Genomic DNA, 12,456 nt, shown 5'->3' on the forward strand with positions numbered 1-12,456 from the left:
ACACACTTGGCAAGGATGGGAATGTAATCCCTGCCTCTCCCTGTGTCTCTGCCTGGGATTACCACCCAGTGGAGCTTGATCTCGATTCTTTCATTGCCTCAGAGCAACAACAGCCAGGGCACAGCCAAACCAGCCTGATTGTCACTGAGGGTCACAGTGTGAAGGTACTCGGCTCCTGACGCCAAGGAGGAGCCACTGGAGTTTTCCAAAGATAAATCCAACAACTAAGGACACCTGGTGCAGCTTCCCCATCGCCTACAGTCAACACTTCCTCCTCCAGTAGGTGTGACCCACTGAAATAGGGATAAATCCCATCAGAGTAGAGGAGCAAAGCAGAAAACATCCCTTACTGCTTCACTTTTTGCCTTGGAAGTTCCACTCCTAGGTCTCGTCCTGTGGATCTTTGCTTTCTGGTGCTGAAGGGCATGTCCTGCTCTCCCTCTCAAGCATGACCTGGAGGAGTTAATGTCTTAAATCTCCATTTTGTCCCTGTAATTAAGACTTCAGTGCCACATGCGAGTGGAACCAGCGCCAAGGGCTGGATGGGCAGAGCTCCACGACCCAGGGAAGGATGACCGGCTGTGAACGCCGGCGGAGCACGGCGGGAGCCGCCAGGCAAGGGCTGGGCTGGAGCCAAAGCAGGCAGGGATTGCTTCTCCAGCACTGCTGGGCTGTTATCTTAGAGCAGCTGAAGGAAAATGAACCATTTCCAACTGGACAGCAAGAAAACATCAGGTTTTGTCTCTCCTCCCATATTTGAGAGAGGGATTACAGGGCTCAGGGCTTGTTCAAAAGCTGCCTGGGGTGGAGTAACAGCAAATACATTCAGATTTCTATCAGCTCTTCTTGGAAAAGAGCTGCATCTTTTCCTCAGACTTTTTTTCAAATAACCAGAGAGTTAGAAAGGACCTGAGGGAACGGCTGGAGCTGTGTCTGGGGAGGTTTAGGCTGGATATGAGGAAAAGGTTCTTCCCCCAGAGGGTGGTCGGGCACTGAACAGGCTCCCCAGGGCAGTGGGCACAGCACCAAGGCTGCCAGAGCTCAAGGAGTGTTTGGACAACACTCTCAGGCACTGGGTGGGATTGTTGGGGTGTCTGTGCAGGACCAGGAGCTGGATTCCATGATCCCTGTGGGTCCCTTCCAACAGAGGATATTCTGAGTCAAGTTCTGGCTCAAAACATCTGATGAAGATGAAGATGTCCCTGCTCATTGCAGGGGTTTGGACCAGATGAACTTTGGAGGTCCCTTCCAACCCAAATCATTCCGTGATTCCACAAAACTCTGTCCAGAAAACAGATCCAGAAGAAAAAGCTGGATTCAAGCACTGTCTGCCTCATAATCCCCTCACCTCCCCAATTACTTTCCAAGATGTTTATCACATGAGGAGTAGGACGCTTGTGGGATCCCTCTGGGAAGCTGAAGACAATTTTTTAGTAGAAGAACTTGAGCACATAAATCTCCCGTGGAGGTCAAACACAAATGGCCTCGATGCACAGGGAGATCCGGCAAAGTTAATTGAGGGCACTTGATAACTTATATTTACCTTTCTTTGCACCAGGGATGGCTACTAAACCTACAAACTGAACATAAAACTGCTCCATTGAGCACAGACAGAACTTACCTCCTTCTCCAATGGAAATAATTTCCTCTGTTAGTAAACATACAAGAATTAAAATGTTCTTGCTCTTCTAATGGCAAAAAAAAAGTCTCTCTTAAGCTCGACCAGATAATTTCTAAGAGATTGTTTTTGCTGATAAACCCACAAAGGAGCCTTTCCAAGATTTTCCCCCAGAAGTACAAAAGTTTTGCCCGGTTTTCCCCAACCCTCCAGGATTTCTGCAGAGATATTTGCAGCGCTTGCACAGGACCCCACGTCTGCTGGATCCATCAGGCAGCCTTGACATCACTCCCCGGCACGGCATTTCAGCAGAGTTTAAACAAAGGCCGTGAAAAACCTGCCAAAAGCATCACATAATCCACAGGCTATGTCTATTCCTGACAAAAAAATGGAATCAGGGGTTTACTGTAAATGAAACAATGATCTCTGCAGAGTCTGGCCAAAATCCTATATTGCAGTTTGCTGCTTCAACAAATGCTGGGCTGGATGGTTTAATAAGGCAAAACCATGTTGGATGGGGTGTTGGTATCTAAGAAAATGCAAATCCAGCGCAGGTCATCATCTCCTCCCAGATTCCTTCGGAAAATCTCTGTATTGCTTCATTTTATAAGGACACAAATCCTATTATCCAAAGGGAAGATGGCTGTGCAGTGGTGGTGCATTAGCTGGTGCAGCAGGGAAATTCCCCCAGTCGTCCTTGGAGGTTCCAACGCAAACCCAGCTCACAGAATTTGGGCCAAACTTCCCTTTGGAGAGGGAAAACACCTTAGTTTTGCCTAAATGTCTCATTTCAGCCAGGCTGTTGGTTCCCTTCCGGCACGTGAAGGCCAACACTCCATCGGAGCCGTGCTTGGCCAACGCAGCTCCTGCTCCTCTGAGCCCTTCCACCAAGTCCAGGTGGACTTTTTCCTTCTCTTTTCCGTGTCAAATCCTTGAATGAACAAATCCAATGAGCCTTTTGAGCATAAAAACCAACCCAAAACTTTTCCCAAAATAAGGAAGTATCGGATCACAGAAGAGGGGGTTTCTCCCATCACTTTGCTTTGCTCCAGACCGTCCCACCAGGCACCCGGCGGCTGCAGGAAAGGAAGTCCAACTCTTTGTCAGCTCATATTATTTCCATTTTGTGATGATTTTCCAGTCTTAGCAAGCAATGCCAAGACCTAGGGAGGGGATTAACAACTTTTTCGAGCCAATTCATAAGTTTTAGTAACAATGGGAGAAGCAAAAGTGTTCTCTGCGCAGTGACCACAGAACAAAAAAAAAAGTAATAAAAGTAATTGCCCAAATGAGACAAAATACAAAGTGTCAAATGTTTCAACCAGTATTTTTGGTGTCTGGCTGAGAAGAATTCATTACACTGAATGTGGAGAGTTGTAAGCAGCCAGCTCCTGAGTAAAGTGGGATGGATGATCTTTGTAATGGTGTTTCATCTCTTTGAACTCTTTGGTTCTCCCTTTTGGTCAAATCTGAATAAGCAACGACAGCTTTTCAGATCTGAAAAAAACCTGCCATTTCAGAAAAGAAATCAATTCAGAAAATGGGATTATTTCCTTGATTTCAGTGGGTCTGTTGAAAAGTTTACACTTGGAGGCAGCCAGAGTCTCCAGTACCAGGGACAAATTACCATATATTGCAAATTTAAGGACAAGCAACACTACTTCCCCAAATCCAGCCATGTATTTCACCAGATCACCCCTGAGATCTGCACTGCCCTGATTAATTAACAAGCATTTTATGTTCTGTGTGGCCATTTAACTTGCAAAGGGATCATCAAGATGAACAGAAATCCATCACTTTGCTCAGCTACACCAGAATCTAGTAGTGTTTGGTTTTTTTTTCAAAATGATGAAAAATATTAATTCATTAATTTATTTTTCCATGTTTTTGACACTACCTGGTTCCAGACCACGGCATCAAGCCACCCTTGGATTTATGTGGCTCATCTGATGCATCATTTCACGTGTTCACGAGGAAAGAACACGCCGGTACCTCACAGGGTGGAGATGTTGCAGAAGAGTTTGTTTGCAAAGTCAGGGCAAAGACCCAAAGCCTGGAATGGAACTCTTTCAGATCTCTAAGTCACCCTCTTATCCAAAGCTTTTTTAAAAAACAATTACTTAACTCACTTGGCCACTTTTACAGGGTAAAATCAACAACATTCTCCTCCCAACTTATACTTTCCTTCTGTTTATTTCTGGCATCTCTAAGGCCAAGACACAAAGAGCATCCAGCTGCTCATCCCCAGACTTTACAGAAGCTTCCCCTCCCTAAATTCAAGGCATTAATGAAGTGCTATGAAAATCCCTGACAACCAATTCCCAAGTTCTTTAGGTCAGGAGACAACACAATTATTTAATGGAAGGAATGGGCAGAGCATCAGGTGTCCACAAAATGAGGAGTCACCTTCAGATGCTTCTCATAAAATCAGTAAAAATTAACCTTCCAGACCATCCAGGGAGTACAAAAGGATAAAGAGAACTGTTGTTATAACCAACTACAAGAGTAACATTTCAGTTAAAAGTGGTTTAAAGCACTTCAAGAGAAGTGAGAGCAAGGAGAGCTTTTGGCCACCTCTGCCCATGTCAGGAGGGGCTGAATCCCAGAATCCCAGAATATGCTGAGTTGGAAGGGACACACAAGGATCATTGAGTCCAACTCTTACCCCTGCACAGCACCATCCCCAGGAGTCACACCATGAGCCTGAGAGTTGAGTCTTACATGGTCTTACAACAGCTCCAGCTTCTCAGACAGGTTTGAAGCAGACCTGAGGAGCATCAGGGCACTTGGATGGTTGGCCACTGATGGAACTGCTGCGTTGAAACAGCAACTTTGCTTCCCACCCAGACCTGCTTTGCAATCTTTCCTATTTAACCACACAAACAGGATTTTCAGTCAATGAAACCCAAAGCTGAAAAGTAGGGGTAAAAAAACCTGCAGTAAAAACCTCATCAAAATCTCTTTCTAACTTTCCACTGGCAAACACGAACAAGAGGTAACACAGGAGAACTTACTCTGCAGGGAAACGGGAAATGAATTCTGGTATAAACCAGAGGTGGCTCATCAGGTGGGAAAATACCAGGAGGAAAAGCCAAGCCTTACCTCCAGCAGCTCTGACACAACAGGAAGGATTTCAGGGTTACAAATGTCAATGGAGTCATCCCTGTAGGTCTTCTTTTTGTAGCGGATGTTCCCCAGGTGCAGGATCGCCGACAGGAGCGAGAAAATCCTACAGGAAACACAGAGAATTCATTTGCACTCAGTTGGTTTTTTTCATAAAGCAAATTTAAAAAAATCTCCAAGGGCCATCTTCCTATTTTGCTCCTTCCTCTAATTTTCAATCCAAAGTGTCCAACTCGACTCATGTCAAAAAGGTTTTCACTCAGTCAAGTACCAAACTTGCACTGCTGAGGCTTCCTTGAAAATCACTGAGCACATCAAAGCCGTGGTTACAAAATGACCCCCACGTTGTAAGAAAAACAGAGATCCTCGAGTGATCTTAATATCCAGATGAAATACATATCATGCAATTGCCTAAATGAAGGGGGAGAGTGGGTTTGGCCAGGCAGGAGACCCTCCTTAGTCCCCTGGCACACATTTGTCCTTCTTCCATCTAGGCCAACATAGGAAGCCTATACAAAACAGGCAAAAATAACAGGTTTTTATAATATATAAGCAACTGAGACAGAGAAAAGTAAATTTGTCCAACCAATTTTCCAGTTTGGGGGGCAATTTGGTCATTTTTAAGTTATATCCACCTCCAGAAAAATAGGAATATCCTGAGTTCAAAGGGACACGAAAGGATCGTGGAGTTCAACTTCTGAGTCATGGTTGACTTCAGCTATAAACCCTGCCTGTCCCTATTCCTACCTTCTCTGGGGACTTAAAAATGACTAACCCAAATGTGATTCCCAGCCATGCCACCAGCTTGGACAACACCTCTCCAAGCCAGTCCTTCCTTCTCTCCAAACCGGAGGTACTGATTCCTTATTGCGAATTACAGGGGTGCAATTATCAAAATTTCTCTGTTTCCACATTGGTGAAACCCTGTGCTTTGGTATAAAAAAAGCTACTTATAAAAGTATAGTAATATTTAAACTGTCCTTTCTAAGCTCAGCTGATGGTGGTTCCTTACTAGTGTTACAGTTGTACAACCCTGAGCAAAATAAATTTGCTGGTATAGTGAAGAACTTTTGACAAGCAAAATTCAGAGAAACACAAGGAAAAATCATTGCACAGTAAATCAAAAGTGTGAATTTACTGTGCCATCCAACTCTGCTCAGTCCTCACACAGAGTGATTGCTTTACTCTGGCAATTAAACCCCCTCACTGCACCCTCAACAAACCTTGTCGCTGAAACCTGATAAAAGAAGCTGCTCACAACTGGAAGTTTGTATTCCTGGGTTTATCCATGTGTGTGGGACAGATAGAGAAAAAGCAGTTTTAATTTCAGAATTGATTTGTTACAAGTGGGGGATACAGGACGAGCTGCTGAAAATTGTTGGTTGGGTGAAAATGTCTTTGTGGCAATTTTTTTATGTCAAATTTATCCCAACCTACTCAACATGAGAGGAATTATCTTGTGGGTTTGGCTGAAGATGACTCTTACAGAAATCCTTGCAGTTGGTGGAAGGTGCTGTACTGCAATCTAAGTAAAAAGTCCAGTTTTCCAACCAGTTGGAAAAGTCCAGTTTTCCCCCTAAATTCCAGTGAATTTAGGCGGGGAAATGAGTGTACAGAGCTGCCAATGCATGCAAAGGGTTAAGTTTGAGGAGTGATAATCAGGATTTCTGATTAAACCAGGGTCTGGATTCAATGACATGCAGAGTAAGCCATGACTATTCATGAACAGTTGAAAAATACTTGAAGATGTCAAGTTCTGCCAACGCTCCATTTGCATGAGGAGAATTGTTAACTACGGTAACGATCACGGGATCCCGGAACGGTTTGGGTTGGGAGGGACCTTAAACTCAACTCATTCCACCCCCTGCCATGGGCAGGGACACCTTCCACTAGCCCAGGTTGCTCCAAGCCCCATCCAGCCTGCCCTTGGACACTTGCAGGGATGGGGCAGCCACAGTTCTCTGGAGAACATCGTTCCAGTGACTCACAGCTCCTTCCCAAGGGTCACGTTCACTCAAGTCAGGCCATTACGGAGGGAGGTGACCTCAACTAATATCATGGAAAATGAACTCACTGTCTGCGTGTCTTGGGCAGGAATCCCACCATCTCCATGGCCAGCTGTAACCGCTCGAAGTCGTGCTTCAAGTCCTCCCCTTCCACGGAGAAGCAATCCTGGAAATTCCAACACAAGGAGTGAGCACCAGGAGAAATTAACTCAGGGCACGTCCAGGTGGCCAAGTCAGCACTCCAGAAACATCCCTGTGTGATCTCCAAGCCTTTGATCAGCAACATTTCCAAGCTGGGACTGGAAGAATTACATTTGGGGCTAATTTTTCCTGGAGATACATCCTTATTTCCCAGCTTTAACACAAGACAAGTCGCTCGGCAGTTTGGGACAACTCACACACAGAAGGGCCGTGAATTAACAACTAGGTGAAATTTGTTTCCCATTTACAGGCAGTTTCTTCCACAAGAAGTCCTGCTCCATTAAAAATTCCTATAACTAAAGAGGAAAAATTCAGTTTAGAAAAAAATCCACATAATTTCATGTCACTTATCAGTGAATTAAACCCTGCGTGGGAAAGCTTTAAATATGTTTTTCACTAACTTTATTCTAATTCCAGGGAAGTTATCTAAAAATGCAGGCACTGGGAGAATTTGAAATCCAAGATATTTTATACTTCTTGGAGGCTTCTCATGTGTCCAATCAGTTTAGTTTTTTCAGATAATGCCCGGAATATTTTACTAACACTTATATAGAGACTTTCTGCAAGTTAATCCAGGGATAAATAAATTCTATAAAAATTCCAGAAATTCTAAAAAAATTCTACTAAAAATCTACTAAAATAATAAAAATAAAAATTTTAGCTTTCAATTAATTAAACACCTGAATCTGCACATTTTATTTTGATCCTTTTCCTGTAAATCACATATATCAAACAAGCAAAAATTTGCACAAATAATTTGGAAATTCTGGAATAAACAGGTTATGTGAACACTTGGGAAGACACTTGGACTCACTTATAGCCCAGAAAATAAACCATAAATATGGAACATAGAGAATGAGGTTATTTTATGGTAGCAGCTCTGTGTCTTGCAGCATATAAAGCCTCACAGCTGTATCAGCATCATTACAGCCAGAGCTACCATTTAAGGAGGAAATTTTATTTAAAATCATTATTTATATTGGGTTTGTATTTAAATAATAATATTATTACATATGGTGTTATTTACATTTTTAAAATATTTATTACAAAAGAGGAGATTCCCCCACAACTGTGCTGTCCCCTCAACTAAAAGCCAGAGAAGAGCAACTGGACAAGAAAATCGACAATTTGGAATCAATTGTCCCCAGGGACAAGTTAATGCTCCACAGACACAGGGAATTTGGAGCTGTTGAACAGGAAAACCACTTAAAGCCACGCACAGGGGCTGAAATTTAAGGAGAAAAGAACATGCCTGAGTTAGGAAATACTCCTCAGAAAAGGGACTTTTTCACCTTTTATTAGGAGAAGGTTGAAAATTCCCATTTTTAAGAGCTGTGTGTGTCCGAAGGAACACAAAGACACCCACACTGTGGAGCATCACCAACGTGGTTATTGACACCATAAAACTTCGGGATAGGGAGTTGTCCCTCCTGAACTCCAACCTCGGCTTCCTCAGCACCTGCACTGATGCTGAGGACAACTTGGGGGTGTTTCCACCCCCGTTCTGGTGGCACCTGGAGTGGGCAGGACAACAACAAACCCACAAATTCTGCAAATCAGGCCTTTTGAAAGTTTTTTATAAAGACACCGAGGGGTGCTTCTGGTGGCACTGCACATTCCAGGAGCCGTTTCCATTCGCTGGCACCGTTCCTCCAAAATGAAGTCACGAGTCCACAGCAAATCCCAGGGACAGCTCAGAAGTGGCACAATCTCCGCCTAAGGCAATTTAATTAATGATTTACATAACAATTGCCCGACTCATTAATCCGCATGGAAAGGCTTTTAGCAAATTCTCTCCCTAAAAGCGGATGCTCTCCGCAGCGTTCCAGCCCAGCACCGCTTCCTGATGGATGAGGAGGGGATGATAATTGCAGACAAGAGGAGGTTCCTTGAGATTCGAGCAGACAAGTCCATCCCCACAGACCAAATATCCTGGCAGAGCAAATAGGTTCCCAGTACAAGGGGGTCCCCTGCTTCCCATCGTCACATCAAAACAATCTATGGATTTCCATGGATTTCCATGGAAAGTTTAAAGAGGATAAAATAGAGTTGCTTTATAAACCATCCGCCTGCATCGGGTTGAATCCATGGAGGTGGGGAGAGGTCCGGGGTAGGCTTGAGAGTGACTCATCAGCTGAAGCAAAGATGTTATTTCCTAGGAATATCAGAGCAAATGATCCCAAATAAAACGATCCTAAACAGCTCAACAGCCAAATTGTAACAACATGTGGCTTTGGGGTTGTTTTAATCGTAATTCCTCCAGGAAATTGTCCCAACCCATTCCTAAAGCAACCACGGGCTTTGCAACTTATAAAGTGCCTATAGAACAGCATCTACTCAGCAATCCCTGCTCCTGCAGGACCCCCAAGGATGCTGATGGATTAAGGATGCCAATCCAGTATCCCATATTTTTAATATTGAGAGGGTTAGATCCCCTTTCCCTCCCCCTCCACTAAGGATTTTGCAAGGAAATCTTGGCTATTAAGACACTTATTTAGCCCAGGTGAAGCCCAGCTCTTTCACAGATCTCCCCTTACTCTTCCAGATGCATCAGCAAGAGCTTGGCAACCATCAAGCACACGGCAAAATGAGCAGGAACCACAGGCAGCTGATCCCAAACATGCTCCCACATGCAGGACAGAGCCCAGGGAGCACCACAGGCCACACAGACTCCAAAGCACATCACCAGTTGAAGGGGGAGAAGCTTCCCCATTGCCCTTTTTGGGGTGATCCATGTGGAAAGGATGATTGTGTCAGCAGAAGTATCTCAGGAGAACGAACTGTTTTGCACTTTGAACAATATCAGGATTTGATTTTCTCACAGATGGTTGGGGGGTGGTTTTGGTTTGTTTTGTTCCCCTGGAAGCTGGAGAGCGGATACACCACTACAACCAGCACGAGCTGATGCTTCTCCTGGGGCTGCAAGAGGCTGATCTGCTGCTTTGTCAGAAAGGAATTTCAATTTTCACGTTGCTGCCACGTCACAGTTCCCATAAATCGTCCCGTCTTATTGTCAAGAAGGAATAAAACCCCCTTAGTCCATAAAACTAAGACGACTGTGAAGAGCTGACCATCCCCAACTGCTGAAGCAGCTTTCCAGATGGAAGGAACCCAAAAAGGGCGACGGAGAAAACCAACTGGACCATCACAAGCAACAGCACTGCAGGGGCAGAGGGGAGTTAATGGGTTAAGCTCAGTTTGGCTTTCCTCCCCCAGGGAGAGCAGCAACACGAGGGTTCTGGTACTGACCGGCTCAGAGTCATAGCAATAATCATCCCAGCTCTGGCTGAGGGGTTTCTTTGTCATCTGAAAGCAAGGCAGAGCGGGTTAAGTAGTGCCCAGACCCCAAATAACCCCCACTACCTGCTCCCTGAGCAGGGCAGCGATGGCGACTCTCCAAGGATAAGAATCGTTTCATCGTTGCTTCCTCGGACTTTTTTCAGGTAAGATTTATAATCCTTTTGCATTCCTGGTGCTGATTCCTTCTCACAGTGTTGCCCTCTCACACAAGAAGGTCAATGGGTTTGAAAACCTTTTCTTTTTCTCCAGAGTTGAAGAAACCTTTGCTTTACCTGAAGCACTTTCCACTGATGGAAAAATCCCACTGTAAAGCAGATTTGGTTGGTTTCTACTCTCAACCTCTGCTCCAGGCACATGTAAGTGCTGCAAAAGTGAGATTCTTCCAGGAACATTCCAAAGCTTTTTAGGAATTTGTGTCTTTTTCCAATCAGACAGAGGTGGAGCTGAGAGAAGTCAAGGCACACCAGTGACCAGTCCCAGGAGGGAGAGAAACTTGGCCCCAGAGCTCCTGAGGAGCTGAAAACAAGGATCTAAACCTGCAAATCATTAATTTAGAAGCTGATAAAGGTGAATAATCAGCACAGAAAATACTCAGTGAGTTGCAGAGTACACAGAGGTGGGTACACCTGCCATTAGGGTGGGAGGTGGAGAACTCACCCAAACTCAGGCAATGGTCAAAGTCAACTTGTGCCTAAAAAACTATTTAAATCTTTATTTCCGACCTGCTCCCTGCACTTACAGCCCAGCAGCCTGATGAGCAGCAGAGTCTGGTGCAATCCCTGACTGGGTTATTTGTGATCTGCAATGCAAAGTGCACGTTGTGTCAGAACACACCCGGAGGAACCGGGAGCAGACAAAGAGTCCTGACTCCAGGCCTGAGCCACCCCTGGACTTGAGGGGTTCAATGTTATGGTTTCTCAATATTAATATTTATGTTTCAGTCAAACATTTCATTTCCTGGTTATTTTCCCTTTTAAAAGGCAGGGACTTCTCCAGGACACATTTAAAAAGTGACTGAAAACGCTCAAGGCTCATTTTCTAATTTTCCCCCCAATATGATTCCCAAATTTCTTTTTCCATTTCTCCACTGCCTCTTTTGCCTTTGCTCTCCTTATTTTCCTTTTCCCCTTTGCCTGTAGGGCAGGGGAAAGTTGCTCCTGCACTGTCAGATGGTCTGGATGTGAAACCATGCCCTGCCCACATCTGAAGGCACCATTTTCCCCACAGTCCTCAGCGGTAAATGGTCTTCTCACTCTAATTATTAAAAAAAACTCCTGAAAAACTAAAAACCTCAGACTGTCACCGTGTCCAGGGAAGTCCAGATTCCACTGCCCTCCTCCACTGGAGGTACCTCAGCATCCTTCCCCAGCCTGCTTGTCCCACCAAACCTTCATTTAGATTAAAAGAAACGCTTCACCCTAAATTATAACATTTCCCTGGTTCCACATACCACATGCCATTAGATTTCTGATTTTACTTTCAATACTAACACCCTTAAATTGCTATTAAAAATAAAAAAAGAGGGCTGTAATTAAAAGCAAAGTTTTCCACTAACACCAAACGACTGGATGGCCCAACAAAGCCTGGGAATGTGCCAAAACATTCCATCTTGGCACGTTCCTGCTGCAAAATCGCAGCACAGATGGTGCTGGAGACCACACCACGTTCTCCAACGTGCCTGAGGCTCCAAGATGCAGCAAAGAGCCTCCAGCTCTTGGTGTGCTCCCTCTTTGGGCAGATTTCCCAATCCTGCCGCTCCAGGGTGGGAGTTGTTAACGGGACAGTGGATTTTGGCACCGATCTTTAAAAAGATCTTTAAGAAGCCCCTGGTAATTGAGACTATTCCAGAGTGAAATTCTACCTCTAGAAAGACTCAAGGCCATTTGGGCTGAGCTGTGGGTCCAAGTTTCTCTCCAGCTCATGGGTCAAATCACTCTTCATTGCTCCTCATGTTTCAGTGCCAAGAAAATTGTAATCAGTTAAAATCAGTGGATGATTTAACTCCTCCCCCACATATTCCTCCTCCTTTTTTCCCTCTGAAGTCCCTATCCACAAGCACCAGTGGACAACTGCTTAAATACCTGAAGTCAATCAGTTTATTATAAAGTTATTATCATATAAGCTGAGTTTACTTGGCTGTTGTAACACCTCATTCATTCTTAATTCCCCGCTTTTCAATGGTTGCTGTGGTTTGATTTCTATTAATTG

At 44.5% G+C, this 12,456-nt stretch overlaps 1 protein-coding gene across 6 annotated transcripts in view; it reads right to left on the minus strand.

The window, feature by feature from the left end:
• Positions 1-12,456, minus strand: part of MYO9A (myosin IXA) — a 146,096-nt gene that overhangs the window by 96,476 nt on the left and 37,164 nt on the right. For 5 of the 6 annotated variants that reach the window (XM_017816970.1, XM_017816975.1, XM_017816971.1 and 2 more), the window contains exons 5-7: positions 10,198-10,254; positions 6,816-6,913; positions 4,721-4,847 (exon numbers count right to left, since the gene is read on the minus strand). In XM_017816970.1, coding sequence (XP_017672459.1) covers positions 4,721-4,847; positions 6,816-6,913; positions 10,198-10,254 — 282 coding nt within the window. The remainder of the gene's footprint in view (positions 1-4,720; positions 4,848-6,815; positions 6,914-10,197; positions 10,255-12,456) is intronic. The other variant, XM_017816973.1, reaches the window with a different exon arrangement.

This window comes from Lepidothrix coronata, unplaced genomic scaffold (assembly GCF_001604755.1).
Source record: "Lepidothrix coronata isolate B3197 unplaced genomic scaffold, Lepidothrix_coronata-1.0 Scaffold58, whole genome shotgun sequence".
Lineage (NCBI taxonomy): Eukaryota > Metazoa > Chordata > Aves > Passeriformes > Pipridae > Lepidothrix > Lepidothrix coronata.